We start from the raw sequence: 26991 nt of genomic DNA on the forward strand, positions 1-26991 counted from the left end.
GTTATTAATTCCGTTTCGTTCCAGCCAGAATTTTTCGTGCCGGAGTGCAATTCAAAATGTTAGTACCATCCATTCCACCTCGAGTCAAATTTCGGTCTATTTTGGGATGTTTTGGCCGTTAAGGTCAATTTCGGCCAGTTTCGGGCGAAATGGGAATTTTGACTGTTACCAGTTTTCCCTTTATTAAAAAAAAAAAAAAAAAAAAAATCTATTCTACAACTACATCACTCTACATCTCAAATCAAATGTTCACAGATCCATTCATACATCTAAAACTTCTATTTTGACAGGATCTAAAGCTTTAAGTTCACTAGAAAATAATCACAACCCAAAAAGAAATTAAGAAGAGAGAAGGAAAATAACAAGTTAATAACAATGGCAGTTTCTTCAGCAACCTTCATCTGCATACTTGATCTATGCTTTTCCCTTTCATTTTTTTGCTTTATTTTCTTTCTTCACTGCATTGTTTCACTTGCTTGTCTTCACATTTAGTCAAACCTTCAAATTGCTTGTCTTCATGTCAAACCTTCAAAGTGCTTTAGAGTCTGAGACTTCATGTTATTTTTGAACAATGGATAGGGTTTGGTAAAGTTCTGAATGGTTCCTACTTCCGAGATATGATTATCTTTTAGTGAATTCGAAAATTATTATTTTATTTGGTTTTTGAATGGTTTGATGGGTTATTAATACTGCTGCCTACTAGAGTACATCGAATAGAGAGTCTACTTTGTGTAGGCATGGAGCTCTCCAGTCTCTTTAGTAGTTATCACACTGTGAGTCATTAATTTATTATAATAAATTAATAATAACTATGAAATGCTATAGAAATTAGCATAATTCATGCAAAAAAATTATAAAAGTATTCAGCAAAAAAAATTATAAAAGTGGGATATATATATGTATGTATGTATGTATATATATATATATATATATATATATTTTTTTTTTTTTTTTTTTAAACCCGAAACATCTTGAAACGATATGCTGAAATTGGCCGGTACCGAAATATTCCGTTCCACTGAACAAACCGAAACGGAATTAATAACATTGCTATGTACATGTTTTAAAGGTAGTTGATTAGTTGAGAAGGGTGTGTTTTTGTGTTCTTGGGTTGGTTGTCTTGATGTACAATTTGTAGTCAAAGTGTGTTGATACCCATTTTCGTGAAACATTTTCTACAGGCCCGATTCAACCGAACTTAACTTCCTTGTGGGCTCAATTTATATATTATATTATATTTTATTCTTTTAAGCATGGCCCAAGCCGATGCGACTTATTGGGGAAATCGAGAAAATGTGATTTGAAGGATTTGGGTTAGGTCCTTTCGGACATGCGTGCTATCAAGTGGGCAAAGGACACTGGTGGCACCTCAGGCTCATGGAGCAGGTTTTGTATCCAAAATTTCCACCTTAAAACAACTTTTTATACTCTGGATGACTATGGCCCAAATTTTTTGTCCGAACCCTTTTTTCCTTTAAAAATGGTTGGCTCTCATTGACCAACTTTAACTGCTAGCTCTCATCTAGGTGAGCCTCCCAATGGTCTAAAACAACTAAAAAGGGGGAGTCAATAAGAGTTTAGTAAAGTATTTCCCAAATCATGTTAAAAGCATGTCAAACTCTTCCCTAAACAAAAGCAACCCAAGCCAAGATACCAAATTAGTGTCATGAGAGATAAAAGCCTCTTCTACTACCAAAAACCTAGTCATTAGCAACACCCCAAATTCTATATAAAACTCTCTCTTCAGCTCAAAAATCAACTAATCACGTTTTCCCCATAAAGCTGAAACTTGAGAGCAAAAACCCACTGAGCTAGGAATCATTCTCATAATTTTGAACCTTAGGGGTGGAAATATGGGTATAGAGGAACCTTCCCTCTCTTCCTTACAACCACTCTCAATTTTCTCTTCTCGCTAATTGTAGGTCAAAGTTTTAAACCTGTTATGTTTTTATGCTTTTTCTTCACTTTTGTTAAGCCCATTCAGCCAGCTAACATTCTCGCAATTATGAAGCATAAGGGGGAAATATGGGTATAGGGGAACCTTTCCTTTCTTCCTCCTTCCCTCTCTTCCTCATAAACTCTCTCAATTTCATTTTCTCGCTGACTGTGGGTTGAAGTTTCAGGCCTGTTATGTTTTTATGTTTTTTTTGCACTTTTGTTATTAGCATTTTGATTCTCTCTTGTCAAAGCATTATTAGCCTTTTGTTCATTATACATTTGGAATTTTAGACTTGATTCTCCGCAATAAACACTTCTAAAGAACCCTAGGGGAGATTTGGGCCATTCTCACATTTTCGGCCCTTGTCGCAAAACGTCCCCGACAAAGTGGAAACACTTTATTAATTTGTTGTAGCAAAGGGCTTCTAGAGAGAGCTTCTACACGAGATTGATTATGGACACTGTTATAGTTTTAGAAAGACCTTAAAGCAAATAATAGCAACAGAACTTGAAAATAAAATAGACACAAAAACACAAAATATATTGAATACCAAGAATTTACGTGGTTTGGCTTTTGGCATACATCTACAAGTAATGACAAGAAGAAATTTTACTAACAAATTTAAATAATACAAAATGCTTTAGAGGCATTCTCACAAAACTCAAACCCCAATACGTCCAAAATTACTCTCCCACATAAATACAAATTTCTTTCTTACAAATACAAAGCTCTTTCTCACAAATACAAAGTTTATAGTTTAAACTAAAACAAAAAGAAGTTTTCTTTTCTTAGAAATTGCTGCACAACCTCCTCCACAAAGCCTCCTTCAAAGAGGTTTTTTACTCTCACATTTTCCTGCACTGCCACACCACTGTAGCTTGAAAATTGATCTAAGTCTTAGAGCATCAAAATTAGTTGTTGCAAAAAGTATGTTATTTTAACACATCAAAAATCATACTTTATTATTTTATCACATCATTTTACAATACACCTACATCACAAGTTCTATTACTCAATTTCATACTTTAAAATAATATATACAACACATTAAAATAATATATACTTAAAACTCATCCCAATACAATACAAAAATTGTACTTTTTGTGAATAGTTTGTTAGGAGAGGAGAGAGAGAGTATAATAATTTTTTTTTTTACAATTCTTGTACTTTTTGAAATGGTACTGTTCACCATTGCTAAAAGTTTTTGAATTTGAAACATCTGATGAAGAAGCTTTTTTGGTGTTTAGTGTGCCAAATGCCAAATATTTGGAATTTGGCACACCTAATACTACTGCTCTTACAAAACAAAAATCCTTTGTCACCCTGTCAAAGCTTGTAGGGCTAACTCAAATTGCAAACCCAAATAAAATCAACATAGGATTTTGAGACAAAATCTAAGATCATTTAGTTTCATTCTAATAATAATAATAAATTAAATGCAATTATATGTTTGAATTTAATTGAAAAACTTAATGTACTACATCTAAATTTTAAACTATTAATTAAGAAATTACCAATAAAATTATATGATTATCATTAAGATTTCCTTTCACATATGAGTGTACATGATTTAGTGCAACTAGTTTAGGAGGTCTTTCACTGTGCCAACTAGGTTAGTATCCCTTTAAGTCTAACTGTACCACACTTATACTGGAGAGGGAACCGATCTCTATTCGGTGTAGTTGATCAATTGCAAAAAAGAAAGAGAGATGTTACGTCCACACTATTTTTACAACATTTTCACAATAAATCACAGGTGGTTAGTTGTTATTGGTTCAAATTTGAACCTAACACTAAAATTACATTTTTACCCTAACAATAACAATCAGTAACAATCTTCCACTTAAGATTTGTTATGAAAATGTTGTAGATATATCATTTTTCATAGAAAAATAATATATCTACAACATTTTTACAATATTTTCACAACAAATTCTAAGTAGTAGGTTGTTATTGTTAGGGCAAAAAAGTAATTTCAGTAGTAAATTCAAATTTGAATGATTAACAATTAATCACATATGATTTGTTGCGAAAATGTTATAAAAATGTTATGAACATAGTACTTCTCATTATTAAAACAGAAATTCGAAAAAACCAATACACTCTTTGAATCTAGGCATTACTTTCTTTTCCTCTATTTTCTCAAAAACCAAATACATTGCCGTCAACACACGCAAATCGCGTAGGAAACTCATCAAACAATGCAAATATTCTTTAAAAAAAAAAAAAATCACAATACTTCAGTAAATCCATTTGAAAATGAAGGCCCAAAAACGTAACAAAAAATGTAGGCCCAGTTTGGGCCCATTAGAACAAGAGAGAAATCAAACCGAAGTCTCTTTATAACTTCCCCACTACACTATAGACTAGTGTCTGAAATTGGTTGACTAGGAAAGGAACCCGATTTCCATTTGACCCACCTTTTCCACTAAACTTTCAAAAGAAGGATTTTCACACACGCAAACAAAACAACGCAAAAGCAAATAAAACAAAACAAAATATAATAATTTTCCTGTCATTTGAATTCCCAGCACTTTTTATTTCATTTTCCTTTTGCCTCGGAAGTTGAAACTTGGAAGTACCCCATGAGTCGGTCTTCGTCAGGAAAGCGATTCGACGTGTTCGAGTTCGCCGAAGAGGACGAGCAAGTCGAGAAAGCCTCTCAAAGGTTCTTAGGCATGTTTGGAAACCCTAAGAAACCCAAACCCAAGCCTCCTTCTCCTCTCTCCAAGTACACTTTCCTTCAGTGCTGTAAGTCTTCACAACACACAAAACACTCTCTCTATCAAGTTTGTTTGTTTGCTTGTTTCTAATCACACTCTTTGTATTATTGTTGTTAATGTTGAAAAGCTATGTGCATTGAGGAGGGTTATGACTTAAGTACAATTTTGCTGAGTTTTGTGATCATGGTGGGAAATGTGATATAGAGTTTGTGTATATGTGTTGGGTTTGAACTTGTGTTAGACTTTTAGATTCATAGAAATGTGTACATTGCTGATTTTAATTTGTATTCAAAGGAAAACTCTATAGTGCTTCTGTGTTTCTGTTTTTTTTTGATAAGTAACGTAAGAAATTTTATTAGAAAAACCAAGCAAGTACACTGGAAGTGTAATATAGTGGCACAAATCAAGAACCCGGATTAGAACGATCAATAAGATCGGGGAGAGAAAAACAGGAACAAAAAGGCAAAATTAAACTTCAATCAAGGAGGACTAAAGTAAACTATTGGCCCTTAAAATTTGATATTGTTTTCATTTTGGTCCTTTACATTTTAAAAATGTCATTTCGGCCCCTCATGTTTGATTCCCTTTTCATATTCTGTTAGTGGCATCATATGGGCACCACTTATGTATCATTTAACAGTCAAATTACTAACAGAAATGCATGACAGGGCCAATATGAAAACAAAATCAAACATGGAGGGCCAAATTGTTAATTTTGAAATGTAAAGGATCAAGATGAAAACAAATCCAAATTTTAAGGGGCAAAAGTGTGCTTTAGTATTTTTTTCGAGGGTATATGGTAGTATGGTACTCACTATGATCATAACTGTGCATTTTCAAGTGTTTTAATATCCGTCATTCCTTCTTAAATATAAATAAAAGGCTCAGATTAAAACACTTGAAATAAATGATTTTGATTGTAGTGGATTTGATAACTCAGAGGCACTATAGAAAACCTTGCATACAGAAGTTGCTGCTCGCCTTCAATAAATTTAATTCAAAACTGGTGGGCATCTTAAGCTCATGCTAATTAATTGGATTTTTGAGTAATGCGGTGGATAGCTCTGAAGGTTATACAGTCACTGGTGTTGAGTTGGCTATGTCGAAACTGAAATCCAAATGGGACCAAATCTAGAATTTCTTTCCTTTCAGTTTTCTGTGGTTTTAGGCCTTGTGGGACAGGTGAGACTACATGCACCTAGGGGAATAGTCAAGTGCTTGACGAGCTTTAGACACCCATGTTTGCCACAAAAAAAAAAGTTTGTGTTCTTAGGCCATGTATCATTGTTTAAGTATTTATGCTGTGTTGTGAAATATTTTTGTATAATTTTCATTCCAATACTTCCTACATAGTTGCACAAGATACTGAGACTCCACCTAAGGAAATCAACAATGCACCAATTGACATTGATGCTGAAGGTACAGGTTATCAATGCTTTATTTTTGTTATGCAAATGTCAATGTATCTAATTTTCTTTGTGTGAAATATGTTTGTCTAATTTTATTTCCTATACTTCATACATAGTTTCACGAGATACCAAGACTCCACTGAAGGAAATCAGAAATGCACCAATTGACATTGATGCTGAAGGTATAAGTCATCAATGCTTTTTTTTTTTTTTTTTTTTTTCGTTATTTAAATGTCAATGTATCTAATTTCCTTTGTTATGTTTTCTCTGAGGCTGTGCTAGAAACCAAGAGTCCGCAAAAGGAATTTGATGTAGCTTCACAAAGATTTAAGACTCTGCGAAAGAAAGTTGGCACTGAATTGTTAGACATTGATGCTAGTGATACGGATCATCAATGTCCTATGGAATTGTCAATTGAAGATGGCACTGTAAGAGTGGAGACCCCTGGGTTGGATACCCTTCTGCTGTCTAGTTCTTCAAATTCTGAAGTAAATGCTTATGCCAATTCAGTTATCTTTCTTATCCTGTTATTTTGAGTCTTGAATTCTCTTTTTTGGAGCAAGTTGCTTTCCAACAAGAGACTTAAAATCTATGAGTATTTTAACTGCGAGAAATTATATAGACAACAAGTCTCTTTTTGAAGTGCAAGAAGTCAGATATAGATCTTGTATATCATCTGTAACTAATCAATTGGAAGTTGTTGCAGAACAAGGAAGTTGGTATGGCTTCAGATTATGAAGACAACATTGGAACTTGTTCATCAACTTCAGCCTCAAGTCCTGCAATTGATTTTAGCTCTAAACTCCGTACAGTTTCACTAGAAGAACAAGTGTCAGAGTATGGTTCTGGTGGATATGAAATTGTAAGTGTATTCACCACATATTTTTATGATTTAACAATTGATATTGTTATCTGACAGCTCTATGAAGAGACAGTTTATGAAAAATCATGGGGTTTGGAAAGGATTTTTTTTTAATGATTAAAAGTATGTGAATAGAAATTTTGTGCCACCTCCCTCCCCCGGGGGGGGGGGGGGGGACGTAAAATCTTAGCTTACTGAAGAAGCCAGCACTAAACTAAATGCTAAAAGAAAGACCCCTAAATATCTTCTTCTTCTTCCCCTTTTTTTTTTTTTTTTTGTGGATAGTCAACAGTGTGGTGGTATATCCTTTGTACAAGAGTACATGACAGAAACTTTGCCAACAATATGGTGTCTACTTTATGTTCGGACTTTGGAGACTTGAAACCATCACATTGCTTCTCTTACCCTCTGTGTAGTCCAATAGAATTACATTAGAGGGACAACTTGTTATGTAATCTTGAATTTTGTGCTTTGGGTACCAAAATACTTATAATTGTATTACCTCATTCACAGTTCTGGCAGGTGGGGGGCTGTGTATATGGGGTTTGCTCTCTAGGGGTGAGTCCAAATGGCCCTACCTTGGTGAGGTTCCACGTCATCAAAAAAAATTGTATCTTGTTCTTTGCATTACCAATGTGCCATTTCAAATGTGGATAGGGATTTTGTGTGCATAAGAAATTCATTATTTGGAAGTTTAAATTGAACTGAACTAGCTAGAAATCCTGGCACTTTTACCTGTGTTCACCTGGGAAGCCTTTTTGCGGCTATGACTTTCATTAGATTTGAAATAGATAGTAGATTTCTAAGAATCTAGTGGAAGCCCTTTCAAAATGAGGTTTTTGTGGAAGGACTATCCATATATGATTATTATAAAATCTGCTTACTGCAGAACCATTCATTTGCTAACATATCTAGTATTGTATCCCAAAGCTTAATCCAATTTTAGAAGCCTCTGTGGCCTGTTTAGTCTAGCCTTCTTACCTTCCTTAATCAACTGAGAAATGCTCGAGTACTTGGCTGTTTGGAGGGCCTGAAGAAGGCTATTGACTTGGCTCGGGAGGAGTATTTTTTTAATCGGCTAGCGTGGAAAAATGCAAATACTACTGCGCAAGATCCATATGGATCTAAAAATGGTATTTCTTTAGGATTGTAGGCTTGTAGCCCCAATTTATTCACAGTTCATAATCCTTTCTTTTGTTGGTTTATGAAGCATTTACCACTCCCACTGCATTTTATACTAGAATGAGTTACTTGCACATCTGAAAATTGTTTCATTTCACTCTTTTTCCAAAGTGCATCTTTCCTTGGTTTCTTTCGAGAGGTTGGATTTTTTATGGGACTTTGAATTTGGTGGATTTGCAGGACATTGTAAATATGACTGTTCATGTGTTCCCGGATTTTCTTATTTATGGGGATATATATTGCACGAAATGTCGGCTCACATTTTCAAACAGCAGCATCAAACTTGAGGGTTCAACTGTAAATGGGCTCAAGGAAATCTTTAGCTTTGAATGGGCTGTTGGTGCTATCACTAAAATTGAGTCAGAATGGTTTGGAAGGGTGAGTTACATTGACTTTTCCTCTCTGTTGCTTACATATAGTCCAACTTGGTACTTGTTGGGTGTAGGTTGAAACTGCTGTGGTTAACCTTCATCTTAAATCAAGGGGTTCTAAAGGAGCTGGAAATGCAAAAGAAACTTCAGGTTTGTGCATTTTTGGAAAGTAATTGTGTTGGAACTATTCTGTAATCTGTATGTATCACAATGGATCAAACTACTCAAGTTTTTGAAAGACTTTTAAGAAATTTAATTTGAGATGTCTACAAGACTTTGTTTTTTCTTGCTACATTCTTTTGGTTTAGTATTTAATACTAGTGGTTCACACATCAACGATTTTTTTCCCCCTGATAAGTAAAGAATTTTTTTTGGAAATGAGACTGCTTTATGCAAAATGGTATAAAGAAGCCTAAATAATTACAAACAAATACAGAAACTTATATACAATGAGAACATAGTAATAGAATCATTATTCATGAGTCCCCAAGCTCGAGACCAATCAAATAAAGTCCCAACAAAATGATCTAGAAGCCGATCCCTTGATCTCTCCAAATGCTCAAACGTTCTCCTATTCCATTCTTGCCAAAGAATCCAGATCAAACAAAGTGGAACCAAATTCCAAATATCCTACGAATTTTTTCCTAACCAATTCCTCCAACCAAAAAAAATACAAAGGTTTTGTTTAGGTTGTTTTATCAATAGGTTTGAAAATTCCTAGTTGTTAAATTGTGTATCTCATAGTTGAAACAATCATGAAATGCTTACAATGGTGGACAGACTGGTATACTCTTTACTAGGGGGTTATCCTAGTAAAAGCCTACTAACTTGTTTACCTACTCTTACCTTCTTAAGACATGTTGGAATGAGGTTCAAAAAGATTCAAGACATTTCCTTTTGTTAGGATTGTGTACAAAGAGAAAAGATATTGTGGATTTATGCATTTTCTTTAGTCGGGTTGTCCATCTAGAGAATTAATTTTCTTTATTCAGGTTGTGGATTTAGGGATTTTCTACTAATGAGCTTAACTTTGGCCAAGCAAAGTGCTTAGAACTTGGGGTTTTGTGATTTAAGTGTGGCTAAGCGCACTTTTAGCAGCACTGTTCCACACACTGCACAACACCTTCACAATCCAAATCCACACACAAATCCATATAATCTTTTTTTTTTTTGATAGGTAATGAAACAATTTTATTAATTAAGAAAAAAGTAGCCAACCTGAGTACATTGGGGATGTACTATGGGGACAAAAATCAAGAACTAAAATTACAATGATCAAGTAAAGCAGGAAGGGAAAAACAAGAAAAATGCGATAAAACCACACTCTAAAAAAGGAGATTATGCAAGAAAAAAGACTTGATCTCTAGCAAGGACCTCTCACATCCCTAAAAGCATCTAACATTCCTTTCCCTCCAAATACACCACATCAAGCAATGCGGCACCATTCTCCAAAAATCTATATTGTGATGTTGCTTGAATTTACCTTGCCAACACTCGAACAACTCAAACACCTTTAATGGCATAACCCAATGAATTCCAAACAAACAGAACACCAAGGACCACAGCTCAGAAGCTATGGGGCAATGAAGCAAAAGATGATCCACCGACTCCCCACACCTCTTACACAACAAATCCATATAGTCGAGGGTATTATAATCTTTCCCACTTAAATCCTAGCCATTCTCGTTTAGTCACACATTGTGTTGTATTGCTTTCGAGCCACACAACATCTACCAAGTTGGATTCGATACCATTTATCATGATTTTGAGGAAGTGTTAGCAACATATACATCATATATTAAAATGCAGAGTCACAATTTAGGTTTTTCTAATTTCTTATATAGCTTAAATTGACATATTAAATACTCGACATGGGACTTAGCACTTGCACTACACTTTAAGCACAATCCAAATCCACATACAAATTCAAACAATGTGGGGGAATTACAATGAATGGTTGAACATTACCAAAAATTTTGATACCTAATCTTCCATATTATGTAGGTTCAAAAATGTTTGTCCAACTACCGAGAGGGAATTTTAAGTCTAAAGGAAATTCTGTCACAACTTTTTGATTTGAGTAGCAATACCAAAAGGCATGGGAAAATGAGAAAGGAAAAAAGTTTATAAACTGGTTTCTCCCTTGGACGGGTAAATCTTCTTCCAACCTACCAATCTCATTTCCATTTTTCTAGTCCATTTTCCCAAACTTCTCTTCATTTGAAAGTAGAACCTTATGGAAAACGCAAACATATCATGGGTAATTTGACACCTTGCAACCAAGAATATTTGCTATATCTTCAAAACCCAGCATATCACCAATATGCATTAATTCATACTTTCCTAAATCATTTTCAAACCTGCTATAACTTCAAATTAGAGAGCAACACATTTCAAATAATGTAGTTTGATTTGGATTAGTCTTGCAAAAAATTAAAGTATCATCTACAATTAGAAGATGAGAGATCATCAACAAATTATTTTTTATGCTTCTCACCGTATATCCAAATAGATGGGATCATTAGCCCCTAACAATGTTCTACTCAAAATCTTGCTTATCAAAAAAAAAAAAAATGTTCTACTCAAAATCTCCATTACCATAACAAATAGAAGTGGGGACAATTCATCTTCTTGTCTAAGTTGTCTTCACCCATGGGAACTATTAAAAAATCCATCAAACTACCATTAACCAAAATTGAAAGTCAAAAAATTGATATACTTTAATAACCCATTTTCTCTTGTTTGCGAAATCCACATTACTCAATATATAAAAGAAAATTCTGATTTACATAATCATAAGCTATCTCTAAATCCAATTTGCACAGACAATTGTCCCAGAACTCTAGATTTTAATATTTAGAATAGATATTTGTTAGCAATAAGTATGGGTTAGATTTGTGCCTATCTCAGACTCAACTTGAACACTTCGGGTGGGGAAGATTGGAACTTGCTACTGACCGTGAAGGAACATTGGATCAGATGGATTGGGCCTCATTAGGTGGCAGGTGGGTGTTGGTCAAAGTTGAGTTTGGGTGGGGGGTTGAGATTTCGCCGGATTTGGCCAAGATCTCCTTATATCAGCGGAGAGAGAAAGCTTAAATTTTACCGGAATGGAGGCAAAATCAATGATATCTAATAGGAATATTAAGGAGGACGACAAAGGAACCTTCATACGGATGAGGAAAATGGAGTAAGAGAGGAGTTTCGGACAAGCCGGGTCTATTGAGTTCGACTCTCTCACCCGTCACTTGAACTTACTTCATCGGATCTGCATATTCAAGTACCGCCGCCGACTGCCATGCTTATTGGATAAGTTGGAGTCTGGATCAGTTGAAGGCGGGTCTGTTGAGTCCGGTCGGTATGTAGACACCCGTATTCCATACTGGTTAGTGTCCACAACAGACATAGGGAGGCTAGATTCTAAACTAAAAAAGTCTTTGTGAAACCAATTATTCCATTTAGTTAAAAGATCAATTACCCTCTTTGGCATCACCTGTTGAATTCCAAACACACAGAAGACAATGGTCCACAATGCATATGCTATGTCGCAATGCAGCAATAAAATGATCTCACTACTGCACCTACACATAGACCACCAATCTACTAACATGATTCCTCTCTTCGTGAGAATATTGCATGTCAAAATTGTTCCCTTGGCTGTTGTCCACACAAAGAATGCAGCCCTATTTGGAACCTTGGCACAGCAAATGCTTTTCCAAGGGAAATAAACCTCACTCGAGCCTTACTAAACAACATAGAATGAACGGACATCAAAGCTATCATTACCATTCAGCCAACACCTAATTCTTTCAGGGCCCTCTCTCTTGGTATATTGGAGTGCAGTATATTAAGAAATGAATCAACTAGCTCCAATTACCAGTCATTAAAATCTCTAATAGGCCTAACATTACAAGAGCTTGCATTCCCATCATTTTGACATTCCAAGAAAGAGTTAATTGAGGCATCTTTATTAGCTGTAAATGCATACGGTTCTGGGTACATGTTTAAAAATTGATTCTCCTGTCACTTGTCTTGCCATAACCTCACTAGGTTACCATCCCCTATCCTGAACTGCTCATAGCTTACAAATCTATCCCAATCCACGCTAATACTCCTCCATAAGCTACCATGGGTACTTCCAACTTGCTTTGATTTTTTTATCATTTTCAAATATCCCTGCCTTCAAATTATGTAATGGACTTTTCTTTTCTTTTTTCCTTTTATTTTTGTAATACATTTTGTGAATGATTGGAAGAAGTGTCTATGACTCTTTTTATACAAAGCAAGTAAAAATGTGTTGACTAATACTTATGTTACTGTAAGTTAGATTTCTACTTGATATGTCTCCACTTTTCACTAAAAATTGTTTTACCTTTGCTGAAACTGGATTTTTAAGTGAATATGTCTGAATAGATAATTTATCTACCTTTATGCTGCCCCAATGCATGCAGGAGTTGAGCTCTTGACATTTGCAACTAATGACCCTCATTGGTCCATTGGAGAGGAAGCAATCAAATCATTGGATGTGAGATACAAGAATATGTGGAATGTTATTTTTGAGTGAGTTTTTCTTTTTGGCTTAGTAATTTTGTGTTAATATGTTTTTGTTAGAATTGTGTGGTTAGATGATTAAATTTACCTTATCCTATTAGTTTTAGCATTTGGGATAATTGGTAATTTGATATAGTATCAAAGAAAGAGGTCCTAAGTTCGATTCTTATCTCTCTACCTCCCATTTAAATTCTCACATGTTGGGCCTCACCTATAAAGAATAATTTGTGCCCAAACATGAGGGAGAGTGTTAGAATTGCATGGTTAAATGGTTAAATTTACTATACCTCAATAACTTATTCTTTTGGGACAATCGGTAATTTATAGTTTTCTTTTTGAGTAACTGAAATGTTCATGTTTTTTATAAACTAGAACTGTTTCATTTCTTTAGTTGGTCCACTGTATAACAGAATAGGTTAGTTATAGATTTTGAAGTTGATTGTTATATGCCATTTGGTATCTTTTCATATCTTTCTTATGAAGATGAGACTTTGTTTTTCTGGTGAAAAGATGTGAGTTAGCTTCCATGGTTTTTTTTCCCCATGGGCTTTCATTCTGTTCGTACATCCATTTTCAAGCACATTTTCCTGTTCCTCAAAGAACTTCCACTTATCTATTAAAACAGCATTTCTTTAATAATTTTGATTCACATTGTTTAATAATTTGTGTTATTTGCTTGCAGTACTGATTCAGAAAGTAAAGAACGTACTTTCTTGGGGCAGAATAACTTGTTCATTTCAAAGAATTATCTTTCTCAGTAAGTCAAAGCAAGTCACATATGCTTGCACTATCATCTGCCAGTTTAGATGGTTTCTGGTGTTATGTAGTCTTCTACAATCTACTTACTATAATTCCCGAGTTTTATGAGTCAGCCTTCTTTCTCATCCTTCTGCTGCTGCTCATAAATCGCTGTAGTCATGTTAGAAGGTCAAAACATTTATAGCTCTCTTGACTAAACAATAAGTTAATTATCTTTAAATTATAATGTCAAATTGTCCTGGATTTATATTGACAAAGCTTGAGTTGTTCAAGTTACTAGTGAACTGTGGTTTTATAGGTTAGATGGTTTATTTCATTACATGTGCATATTCTGATTTGAACTTGGTTATTGAAAATATGAGAGGCTTAAAAAAAACAACAGAGCATGTGAATTACAGAGTGAGATGTGCAAAAAGTCATTGAATATCAGTAATGACTCAGAAATCTAGATCTACTGCAATAATATTGTAGCAGCAGTACAATAGTAAAAGTACAAAAACTGGAGCACTACCCACAAGTGAACAAATATTATCCCAGCCAATTTTTTTGACCTTTCCCTGCCTTAATTATTATTATTATTATTATGATATGTTTGGTTCTTCTATCACTCTGGAAAAATGGGAAATTATTCATTGATTAGGTGCATGATTTAACAAGTACACACACATGCTGATATATGGACATTCAGTGCTATGCAAACTGTGATTCCAAATGCGAATTAAGTCTCTTGATGTATATGTAATTAATTTTAATCACCTGTACATATGATGCTTTTTGGATGAAAGTTCATTCTTGCTCCTCTCTCTCCTCCACCACCCCAAACCGCACCACCCCCCACCCCCCCCCCCAACGCCCCCCTTTGATAATTGAAACTTTGTTCATGCTCATAAACTTGTTGATCATGATTATATGTTCAGTGTCAGCCTTCTTTTTCCCCCTCTTTTTCTATGCTCTGATTTAATTTTATAAATTTCAGTTTTGATGAGCCCTTCAAAGATGTTTTCTATCCAGAAGGGGATCCTGATGCTGTTTGTATCAGTAAGAGAGACATTGAGCTTCTCCAGCCAGAGAGGTTCATTAATGATACTATCATTGACTTTTATATTAAGTAAGTGAAAATGTTCCAAGGGTTTTGCTATGGTGAATGTGTCTGAATCACTATAGTTTTGTTTCATGAGGCCATGTTTTATTTATTTGTTTATTTTATTGGCCTTGATCAAATCGTATATGCTATTTAAAGTTATGAGAAGTGGTTTGTTCGTATGCATTCATGTGCAAGATCTCTACATAAACAAGAACAACAATCAAGCCATAGTCCCAAAACGTTGAGGTTGGCTATGGATCCTCAACAGACTAATCAAATTTGGATTCATGCATTCCGCCATTCTATCCTAGCCAAAGTCATATTCTCTGTCTCTTACTTGACACTCCTTTTTTACTACTTCTATTAAGGTTATTTTAGGTCTCCCTCTACCCTTTTTTTTTTTTGTGGTTCCCTTGACTTGAATCATTTCAAGCACTTCACCCTCATCTTTTCATCAATTATGCCCACCCCTATTTTGAAGCTAATTTCCTCATTTCAGATCCTATCTTTCTTTGTACTTTAGCCTATCCATCTTAATATTCTCATTTTATGAACATGCTTTTTAATACCCCAACAGTCAGTACCATATAGCATAGCTTTAAAAGATATTTCTTATCTATTTTTTGTTTGGGTTTTAAAATAGTAATATTTTTTTGCAATATTTTTGTCTCTTTAATGCTGCTTATAACTTATGATGAAGTTTTCATCTTGGAGCTGCGATTTAGGGTTACTAGTCAAGAAGTTGTAGCATTTTCAATTAAAATACTATGTAGGCACCTAGGAGTCTGATTAGGACTATCAACGGAGAGCATGACAATGAAATATTTAAAAGATATGGGAGCAAATGTAGGGGTCCTTGCTTAGCATTTGAAGCTATGAATCTAAGCAATAGCAAATATTTAACAGTGGTGGGGCTTTGACACCAGTTGATATTAGTATGCGAAACCTCCCCTGCTCTTGATTTAACCATCCCAATCTCTTTCACATCTCTTGTCCTTCACCCATGTTAGAATTTAAGGCATTTGAAAACAATTCAGGACAAGGAAAGGTGAATGCTTCTTAATTACAAAGGCAAAATTAAAGTTACCAAATAAGGCTTTCTTTTTTGTTTCATGATGAGTCTAAGCAAAAGCAATCACAAATTATGAACTCTGCTGATTTATGTATTGTCCTCTTTTGGAAGATTTTTCTTTGCACACCTCTATTATGACCTTAGGCTTTTGTCACCATTATATTTAGCCACCCCTAGTGAAAATTTTAAGCATTTCAATCTCTTATAATAATGCTGATTGATGTTCTATATAATAGCCCCTTAGTTCGTATGAATTATTCTGATTAATAAAAATGACAGAAAGCTAAATGCATGAGTGGTAAGATTTAGTTAAAGCAGTGTGCCTTGGGCCTAAGAAATGATTTTTGAATAGGTGTATTTTTTTCTTATCAAGTTGGAATGGGTAATGTTAGAGTTGAAAGCAAGGAAGCTAGTTTGAGGAAGTGCTGAAATGCCAAAATCTCTGCTGTGTCCATGTCCGACACATATTGGACACAGATCTGCTGGGGACACACACATATGCATGCCCAGATGAAACACACACACATATATATAAATATATCTTTGGACACAGTTGGAACACGCCAGAGACATGATCTTGACACAGTGAAGTGAAAATTTGAAAAGAGAGGCAAAAGATGGATTTTAATTACCCAGCAAAATTTTGAACCATTGATCAAGCTACTCAAATCAAATCAAGGAAGCACGGGTGCACCGTTTTGGCCGGTGCACTTGACTCGGATTTGTGTGGATGCGGCTGCACACGCGTCCATCGGCGATTTTTTGCGGCTCGATTTGGTCTGAAATAATCCGAAATAGGACTCAATATGGGTCCGATATGGTCAGAAATGGTCTAAAATTGTCATGTTATTGTTTTATACTTGTATCCTAGTTTTTCAATCATAATGTTTATATCGTGTCTCGCCCGTGTTCTGCGTCTGTGTTCATTCTTCCTAGGTGAGGCAGTATTTAATGAAATTGTCTGGTAGTATGGTCGGGAATTAGAAACTCAAACTTAATTAATTTGTTATGCATCAGTTTGTGAACCTTATGTCATCAACTACAAACTGCAAAGTATATAAACCATGTGAAAAGAAATTAAGTAAAGAAAATCAGCTTCAGTTTTGGTTGGAAGAAAAGATGAACATAGGCATTTTGTTTATAAGGAATGTCTTGTTATCTTATGACTAAGTAAATTGTTTCAATGGTTCACGTGTATACATTAACAAAGATTCTCCTTGGTATATTTATTTATTTGAAGCCTGATAAAATTTATGAATTGGCTATCTTGTGAGTTTAGTATAATGGTTCTTTCCCCCTTAAGGCACATACTAATACATTCAATAAATAGTTGTTTAATGTAGCTCTTTCTTCTAAATGCTAAACGATACCATCTACGAAATCTGACCTGTTTCAGACATTTGAAGAATAAAATTCAACCTGGGGAAGAGCATAGGTACCACTTTTTCAATAGCTTTTTCTTTCGGAAGCTTGCTGATCTTGACAAAGATCCTTCAAGTGCTTGTGAAGGCAGGGCAGCATTTCAACGTGTCCGTAAATGGACAAGGAAAGTGAATCTTTTTACAAAGGATTACATCTTTATTCCTGTAAACTACAGGTCAGACAGTGGCTGCGCAGATAACTTGCATGAACTGTTGAAGAATGACCTCTTATTGTATTGCTTTCTAATTTGAGTTGTTGATGCATCTATGTGGCAGTCTTCACTGGAGTTTGATTGTCATCTGTTACCCTGGTGAAGTGGATAATTTCAAAGGCAAGATCTTATGTGATTATCACTCTGTTATATTTTCTAGTCTTATCCCTATATTCAATTTAGAGCCATCTTGCAGATGAAGACATTGAAAACTTGCCCAAGGTACCTTGCATCTTGCACATGGATTCTATTAGAGGAAGTCACAGAGGCCTCAAAAATCTTTTTCAAAGGTAGCCTGCCTGCATTTCATGTTCATAACTATTTACCTTCGTTTATGCGAATGAGCTTTGGCTCAAATGGCACTCTATCTTCCCATAAGAATGGGGGGTTGTGGGTTGGTTTAAAACCCATTGGGTGTTATGCTACCTTTTTTTTTTTATTAGATTTCTCACCTTTGATTACCTGTTGTCATTATGTTTTTGGCTAGGTCCATGTTTACCATATAATTTCATTTTTGTATGGATGTTGCAACTGTAGTGCAGAAGTATACAAGATTGAATCCTCAAAGAAAAAAAGAAAATTAAAAGTGCAATGAATAAAAATAATCCTAAAGTGACAAGGAGAAATTAGAATCAATTTCTTTGCAGAATGTAAATTATGAATTTTCCAATTTAATATTTTGGCCTTTCTTTTGTGTGTGTATGTGTTTTTATTTATTTATAATTATTTTAAATTATTTATTATTATTATTATTTTAATTTTTAAAATTTTTTCAGTCCCAAGAGATTTTGTTGATGAGGCCAAAATTGGCTTGTGGGAAGGACCAATGCTATAGCATAGATTCGTAGTTTCTTTGAGAAGTTCAGAAACTATTTAGCTTCATGAGTCGTTTAGTCTCAAATATTTGAGAATAAGAGAACTAGATTATTTTAATACGGACAGTGACCGGCTTCATTTGTTTGTGATGAAATTCCAGCTACTTATGCGAAGAGTGGAAAGAGAGGCATGGTCAGACAGCAGCAGAGGTTTCTTCAAAATTCTTACATTTGCGATTTGTTTCACTTGAGGTATTGCCTTGCTTAATCTGTTATTTATATCTATAAATGCCATTTTCTGAAGAAGAGCATCACACTAATGGAGCTGTGCTCAAATATTCTTTTCTTCAGAATGGTTTATGCTGTTTGTATATCTAGAAATGATTAACAAAGTTGGTTTTTCTTCTCCTCCGCAGTCCCCCATATAATTTCAGAAGTGCATCCCATCCAACTTCTTAAAAAAAAAAAACTTTATTCAGCTCACACTCAAATCTTAATTTTTCCCCAGAAGAATACTCTACTGTGTCTCCAGTTCCATAAGCTGCGCTGGTGCTTTTGTGTCACTGCTCTAAAGCATGCTATGAATCATCCATGGTTGTCCATAGCACCCTTCATACTTTTACATCATGGTTGCTTTCCTAGTGAAATACTTTCTACAGATTAAGGAAACAAATATGAGTTTTGTGCTCAGAAGTGCATTTAGGTTGTCAACCTGTGAATTTCTTAAAATCCAGGTGTGGAAAATTATGTTCACCATTATATTTTTTGATTACTATATCATGCAATCACTAAGCCCTAGTGTATGGCTTTATGCATGGTCCACCAAATAACTTCCTAAGCCTGCACTATGCCTCAAAAGGTCAGATAGTTTAGTTATTTTATTTGCATAGAAACTCTAGGCCTGGTTAAGTATTCTAGAATTAGTGAGAGTTTAGGATGTGCTTGTTGCTTGGGAATCAAGTTATATCAATTCCTTCAGAACCAAGAAATTCTCTCCAAGCATTGTTTGATGGCTGCCTCGCATTGTTTGATGTTGTGTTTGTGGAGGGACAGGAATAACCGGAGTTTTGAAGATACTAAGAGAATTATGTTTGATCTCAAATTATTTTTCTTTAGAACTTTGTTGGATTGTACGTCAGTTTTGCAGTCATTCCTTATGGTCTGTTATTGAGTTGCTAGATTTATGTAATATATGTGATTGGTTGTAAGGTCCCCTTTTGTATACTTCCTGTATGGTTGGGCCTTCTTTTTGATATTAATAAAAATAATATCATTGCTTATCAAAAAAATAATAAAAATTCTCTCTTAGCAATGCTTCAATTGGTGAATGGAAAAGTGAGCGAACTCAATGCAGGTACCTTTGGTATGTACTGCTTTGTTTTGAAGCAGCACTAGGCCTAAAGGTTAATCTGAGTAAAAGTGAATTAGTGTCAGTGGGATTTGTGAGAAGGGTAATAGAGCCAGCTTGCATATTTTGAATTGCCATTGGGTTCCAAATTTAAGGTTAAGAGTTGTTTGGAATTCTATTATAGAAAGAATGGGCAAAGGCTTATAGGGTGGAAGAAGTTTTATCATTCAAAGGGAGGGAAGTTCACTTTGATTATTGAGAGTACGCTACCCTTGTTTGTTCTCCTTTGAAGAAGGGAGAGCTGAAGATTCGTAATCTTAGTACATCTAGACAAGTGCTGCTAGGTAAATGGCTATGTAGGTTTTAAGGAGAGAGGGATTAGGTTTTACTGTGTTTTTTTTTTTTTTTTGGGATAAGTTTATAATATAAATTATCAAAGGAAGTTTGACTGCGTAGCATTTGTTCCAAATATGATGAATTTTAGGGGGGGATACCTTTTCACAACATATAAAACTCTCAGTGAGGGATAGCACACTAATTTGGTTTTGGCATGATTGTGGTGGTGAAGGAACTCCTACCTGAAAGATACATTGCTTGAACTATTTTGGATGGCAACCAATAAGAATGCTTCAATTGCTGTCCAAACAAAATGCAAAATTAAAATAAATCATGCATTTTCTCTCTTCTTTGGATGTTCACAATTAAAGGCAAGTAACCTTATTTAAAAGGAGGGAGTGGTGACTGTTTGGATCAGCAGCCTATTATCACCCTCCTTAAATAATATGCATTATTTAATATTATGTTACATTATCAAAATTCCCTCCTTGATTCTGTTACCTCTGATTTTGCCCAATTTTGCATGGAACCAAAAGTTGACATTGTAAGGGAATGGAATAAAGTGGGGCATTCTCCCTTAAAGTTGCATTCCATTTATTTCCTTTCCCGTTTTCCCCCTTCCTGCATAAGCTATAATTATTTCTTCTTGTTAGTACATACATTGAATCACCTAAGCCCTTCTTAAAGGTTGTCTTGTAAAGCCAGTCCACTTGTAACATACAGAAGTTTAGCATCTGTTAAAATTATTCTCATTTTATCAATGATTCTTAGCTTTTATAGACTTTGTGAAAATTATTGTTTTTTCACTTTTTGTTCCATTTTTTTATTCAGCTACCGCAGCAGGAAAATTCATTTGATTGTGGTCTTTTTCTACTCCATTATGTGGAACTTTTTTTGGAGGAAGCACCTATTAACTTCAACCCTTTTAGGATAACAATGTCCACCAAATTTGTAAGTGATCTGATCTCATTTCCCAAACATTTGGTGAGAATATCATCATGTTATTATTGATTTTAATGTATTATCTTTAATAATTGTCAAGTTCACAAGACAATAGGATGTGACATCTTTTCTTTTATTGGTAAGTCGCTCATGCACCCGGTGAGTTTTTTTTTTTTGGTAAGTAAAAATAATTTAATTTGAAGCAGATTAAATAAAGTATACATAATAGAAAAATTTCCCACAATCGGAAATGACACGGTCAAATGCAAGCTACCTAAATACCCTAAAAAGGAACAGGAGGTGATGCTGCCTAAAACTACCGTCCATACAAGCAGATATCTAAACAATGACTGCTTGATGGCATGAATTGGATGCTCTTGAGTATAAACCATCAAATGTTCTGTTGTTTTGCTCTCTCCAAATTGTCCACAAGATGCATAATGGGGCAGCAATCCAAGCTTTGTAGCTTCAATGACTTGAAATCTCCCTTGCCAACAACTTAACAGTTGAACCAGAGTCTTTGGCATAGCCCAAGACAATCAAAATAGTGAAAATATAAGGGACCATATATTTCTTGCCACTTTACAATGAAAAAAAAAAGATGATCATTTCCCACTATTCTTGCACATGCAACATTAACCTATAATGATTATGTTGCGGTTCCAAAGATAATTGACTGTTAGGATTTTATCCAACACTACCCAAGCAATCAGAGGCACCTTAACACACTATAGAGACTATAGAAAGAATGAACAATAATCATTATATGGTGGTACCACCATTAGGATTTTATCCAACGCCGCTGCTCAACAAAGAATGAGATCTTCTGACGCACCTTAGCACACCATATTTTTCTTCAAGGATAATTAGCCCCCGTAGAACCGCTCAAGACACCTTAGAAATAATGGACATACATGCGCCCGGTGAGTTAACTCTATTACCGAACCCTTCATCCTATGTTGTAAGGAGAAATGAGGTGCCATCTGAAGTAAAACTCATTGTTAACAAAATTAACTTATTTTTCTTGAAGAGAATTACATTGCTAAGGACTTAGGAAGCTCACTGATGTAGGTAAAACCGAAATGATGTAATAAGAAAATTTATGATAATAATAATAATAGTAGAGAACCTAGGGGTCAAACACCTAGGATTGCCTAGAGTTAGCACCAAGCAAGAGAAAATCTCTTGGAGTCAACACCATTGGGATGATTTCAGTAGAAATTTTATTCTTCAAAATAAGCCCCTTTTAAAGGAGTATAATGCTTTGCTTATGTAGACTACTAAATCCAATTCTAAGCAATATAAGGAATCCTAATTCTCATAGATGTAGGGAACCTAATTCTATGACTTGGGAGATACCAATTATTGAATTTAAAAAATACTGTTGACTCTAGGAAATTAAATTAAAATACTAATAGCCCTATTAATACTAATACCCAAAATACAGTTGACCAATAAAAATACAATGGACTCCAAAATCAAGTAAGATTATAATAATAAAAAAAATCTTTCCTTGCACTTCCTGCATAACTAAGCATTTTGATGTTATTATACCTCTTTTCTCTGCCCACCAGCCAAAAAAAAAAGGCAGTACGAATCCATGACTTTCATACCCTGCTGTAAAGGTATCACATTATTTAAAAGCTTTTTTTTTTCATTGTGACAAGGAAGTTTTTGATGATGATTTCATTTTTTATTTTATTTTATCTACTTAAGAATAAATTTATTGAAAATGGACTACTTTATGCCAAAAAAAGGGGCATAAAGTGGCCAAATTACAAAAAAGCAAAAAAAGAATATGAAAAAGCAGAAAGCGATTCTATAAATATACATTCCGGAAGCTTGACTATTGCATCATAACCAAATAAGTGTTCGTTGATTTCTGTTTTTACATTTTTTAGCTTTGTTGCATACTTACATCCTTAGTACACTTCCTGTGTATATGAGGGATCATTTTCATTTCATTCTCAATAAAGCATTATATTACTTATTAAAAATAGAGAATCTTTTGTAAGTTTTAAGCAAGGTCACAAACAGTGTATATTTTTCCAGCTTAATGTCAAGTGGTTTCCACCAGAAGAGGCTTCTTTAAAACGTGCTTGTATCAGGAAGTTAATTTATGAAATCCTTGAAGATCATTCAAAGAAAGCTCCGCTAGCTGATTGTAATGACAAAAATCCTTGTCACTCCCAAGAAACTAACACAAACCTTCTCGAAATTGGAGTAGAATTTCTTGAGGGGACATGCATTTCAGCAAATTCATGTCATGGAGAATTCTTTGGTTCTGATGATAAGCAGAGGTTTGAAATATCTAATGCTGTTTCCCCTCCAAGAGTACAGAACTTTAAAGAATTAGGATTTTTTTTGAGGGAGGTTTTTGAGCCTGGAACTACTGGCAGGTCATTTTCTGATGGAAATTATCAGAAGACTGCAGATCATCATGGGAGGAGCATCATGTCACCAATAGAGGTAATAAAAAAATCATGTACTGACTAGAAGCAACTTCTTCTTATGTCCTCAAATATACCACTTGGTCTTGCTGGTTTTAGAGTGTATGGTTGTAATGAAAAGGTAGGAAACGTTACAAGACTACCTACAAACACACACGGCATGCTTACACATTCAAATGGAGTACTTTTATGGGACTTTGGCCAAATGTTGGGTGTTATGTAGTAGTATTGCAATATGTGCCACTCCAAAATTTCAGATGATTCTACACTTCTCTTATCATGTGATCTTCATTCTAAAATCCATGAAGGCCTTAACATACCATTCAATGAGCCAGTGTGCAGGGGCCCCCAAACCAATTTTTAGATTCATCAAGTTGTGTATTCTTTGACCATGAAATTTGTACCAAAATTACTAAGAGATCCGACATGCTTGGTAACAGGATCTAAGTTATTAATGGAATTATTTTCAGGTTTATTAGAGTACTGTCAGATCAACTAAATTACTTGTATTATGATTTGCTTGAAAGCAGGAAGGTGAAGAAATCTGTGAGCAAATTGCTGAGTCACTGTTAGATGTGGAAGATTGTCAGCGACAGGCTGTATTTGCTTCTGAATTACCTTCAACATCATGTTTTGGCAAAGATTTTAAAGAGTTGGAGACTTCTTGGAAGCAGGGATTCTCTAAGCATCTTGGAAAACCTGATGAAGGGAACTCACTTTCTGGAATGCTCATCGGTGGATCCCAGTATTTGCTTCCAGAAACTGAGGGAGTGAACCATCTGGAGAAAACAGATAAACCTCAATCTTCTTCAACCTCAAGTGAGGAACTCATGGCTTGTGTTGTTGAGGATTCTCTAGAGGCAAATGACATGTACGATCAAGATGAAAGTAAAAATTCTCCCTCCAATCAACGGAACATTATTTCCTTGTCTGATCAAGAGGTTGACTCAGTTGAAATCATTAATGTTAAAGAGAATATTTCACCATCAAGCGATGAAGATCCAGAGTGGCAATTAGAAGAAGAGCAAGTTGAAAAAAGACTGAAGCGTGTGCGACAATGTAAAAGACAGTTTGCAAGAAGTCTGTCAAAACAACTGCATTATTGATGGCCTTCAGTATAGTCTTACTGTTATTAGCTGAGAGTTTGTAGGATTAAGTATATAAAATAGGAAAATAGAGCCCTCCTCCACCTTAATTCACTCAATAGGATAAAATGAAGGGGTTTGTTTGTCATCCCAACACTTTGATTGATATCAAAGCTCTCATGTAATATATTAATAGCAAGTTTTTACAGCAGATAAAAAAAAAAAAAAAAAAAAAAGCAAGTTTTTATAAGATTGGCTGACTTTTGCCATCCTGACTATGAGAACTCAACTTTCCACTTCAATGTTTTTCTTTTTTCTTCTGGTTTAAATTGTTTCTAGGATTTTATGGATGACATGATCAGATTACTTGCCATACTTTATTTTAGATAAATAATTTTGCCTCCACCACTGTTGACTGATTGGGGCTCATTCGCGGCAACCACTTCTGAAGCCCAGGATATTGCCTCCAGCATCTCTCTGACGACACCAATAAAATAATCGCCTGACATTGTTGATGGCATTCTCGGCTTTTTTAGTCAGTGATTGTGAGAAATCAGTCACATAATTCCAGTGATTCTTGGCTCCCATAGTCTCTTTTGTAGAACTCAAACCCAGACAATGCTGCCCTGTACCTCTGTTTTGGTTGGTGACATTTCCTCTCACGTTGGACTAAGTGAGCTTAGAACACTACATACGGCTAGCTAGGACTAGTGGACTTGTAATTCAGTCTCATGCTCACGTTGGACTTTTGCACCTTTTAATATCAAACTCAAAGTTAGTTTTGTAGATTGCATTTTCCGAATTTATCTCGATGCTCCAAAGAAATGGTGTATCATTCCCAAAAAAAATCTTAGCTAGCCGTATAAAACAAAGTCTTGTTTTAGGAATAAAATTATATTCCTATTATTCTGAAACATAGCCTTAGTTTTAGGAATAAAACTCTTCCATCAATTGGAGTATCCGGATTTTCTCTCCAAAAAAAAAAAAAAAAAAAAAAAAAGAGTAAAGGAGTATCCGGATAGCTTTAAACTTTCTATTTTTTTATTCCAAGTTAGTAACCCTCTATAACATCATATATAAGCATCATGTAGAAGACAGCTGCTCATATTTTTGTGAAGGCCTCTTCGTTAGTTTCAAACCAAGACCAAAGAATTCTTCATCTCACGAGTTCTTTCACAATGTCGTCTCACATTCTCTTTCTCCTACAATTCTAAAGTTAATTAGAAATTCTAATTAACTTGATTATAATTCAAACTTCTTCATCTAATAGAAATTCCTCCAAATCTATAAAATTCTCAATTTTTCTTCACGAAGTGAAATTCAACGACCTCCTATTTACTTTCCAGGGAAACTTTTTATCCACCAGTCTAATTCCCATGTAAGTCTCTCTCCTGTTAACCTTGTTCTTTCTTAATTATTGAACTGGGGCTTCTATTCAGCACTACTTTATATAAATGCTTATCATTTTGGTTAGTTTATAATGATGCGGTGATTGCTTTGAGGTTTAAAGCATGCAATTAAACTCTTTTTATAATAGTTACTCATAGTTATAGGTAAAATTTAAATTAGATAGGATGTTAGATTTTTTTTTTTTTTTTTGGGGGAATTAAGTTAGAGTGTACATGCTGATACTATTCTTAGATATTACTTTGATACCTAGAAAGACTTGCAATCAGCTACTATATAATAAAAGTTGGATCTTGAAAATTGGTGAGCAATTATCTTGGCTTTGTGACAAACATATAGTTTTCCGAAATTAAACACCATTACCAATAATTTACTCTAAATAGAACTCTTTCTTAAATTTCAAAAAGTTTAAAATTCTACTTTAACTAAAATTCTACAAGTAATACATTCCTATTAATTATTAAAAAATTTTATTGTATATTAAATTTCTATTATCAATAGTTTATTCTACAGAAAACTTTACCACAAAATCGCAAGAAATTAAAAATTCTTCTTAAATTAAAATTATATTAACAAGAAATTTAATATTTGTATAAAGTGGCTGGCTATATACATATGAGTGTGTTTTATACAACCTAAAATCAATAGTTTTTTTTTTTTTTTTTTAATCATGTGAACCTTAAGAATTAATATAATTTTGATTTATTTACATATAATTCTTAATTAAACCATGCATCTCACAGTCATAATACTAACTAGATTTCAAATCCGCTTTAATTTTGTGCCAAATATTCCTCTATTTTAAAACAACTTTAAACTTATTAAAATGGGAATGTTAATTACACACACCAACTAACTCTTCTACCACAAACTAGCCAGAGAATGTGCTACCATGTTACCATGGACGGAGCCATTCATTGAATAGGGGCAGTAGGCCCCCCTAATTTTTTTTAAAATAATATAATAATATAATTATATATTTAGGTACTAATTTTAGCAACTTCGTTCAATAAAATTACATTT

General features: G+C 34.5%; 1 protein-coding gene across 5 annotated transcripts; it reads left to right on the forward strand.

Annotated features, from left to right (window-relative positions):
• Nucleotides 1-4356: 4356 nt before the first annotated feature.
• Nucleotides 4357-24783, forward strand: LOC126705640 (probable ubiquitin-like-specific protease 2A). Of its 5 annotated transcripts, XM_050404745.1 has the most exons (18): nucleotides 4357-4690; nucleotides 6016-6081; nucleotides 6188-6253; nucleotides 6354-6559; nucleotides 6778-6933; nucleotides 8296-8493; nucleotides 8561-8636; nucleotides 12938-13046; nucleotides 13720-13794; nucleotides 14773-14904; nucleotides 17349-17549; nucleotides 17650-17705; nucleotides 17782-17875; nucleotides 18562-18652; nucleotides 20916-21035; nucleotides 23064-23326; nucleotides 23426-23495; nucleotides 24007-24783. In XM_050404745.1, exons 1-18 carry the CDS (start codon nucleotides 4525-4527, stop codon nucleotides 24580-24582), a joined length of 2721 nt encoding a protein of 906 aa, XP_050260702.1. In that variant the 5' UTR covers nucleotides 4357-4524; the 3' UTR covers nucleotides 24583-24783. The 5 variants fall into 5 exon arrangements, with proteins under 5 accessions (XP_050260702.1, XP_050260701.1, XP_050260699.1 ...); XM_050404742.1 differs by having other exon boundaries at nucleotides 4359-4690; nucleotides 23064-23495; XM_050404743.1 differs by having other exon boundaries at nucleotides 4361-4690; nucleotides 23079-23495.
• The last annotated feature ends 2208 nt before the right edge of the window (nucleotides 24784-26991 follow it).

This window comes from Quercus robur, chromosome 11, assembly GCF_932294415.1.
Source record: "Quercus robur chromosome 11, dhQueRobu3.1, whole genome shotgun sequence".
Classification (NCBI taxonomy): domain Eukaryota; kingdom Viridiplantae; phylum Streptophyta; class Magnoliopsida; order Fagales; family Fagaceae; genus Quercus; species Quercus robur.

Coding starts and splice junctions, on each gene's coding strand:
- LOC126705640 (XM_050404742.1), top strand. CDS start 4,525: ATGAGTCGGTCTTCGTCAGGAAAGCGATTCGACGTGTTCGAGTTCGCC. Junction 8,637..12,937: donor AAATGCAAAAGAAACTTCAG/GTTTGTGCATTT, acceptor CAATGCATGCAG/GAGTTGAGCTCTTGACATTT. Junction 13,795..14,772: donor TCAAAGAATTATCTTTCTCA/GTAAGTCAAAGC, acceptor TATAAATTTCAG/TTTTGATGAGCCCTTCAAAG.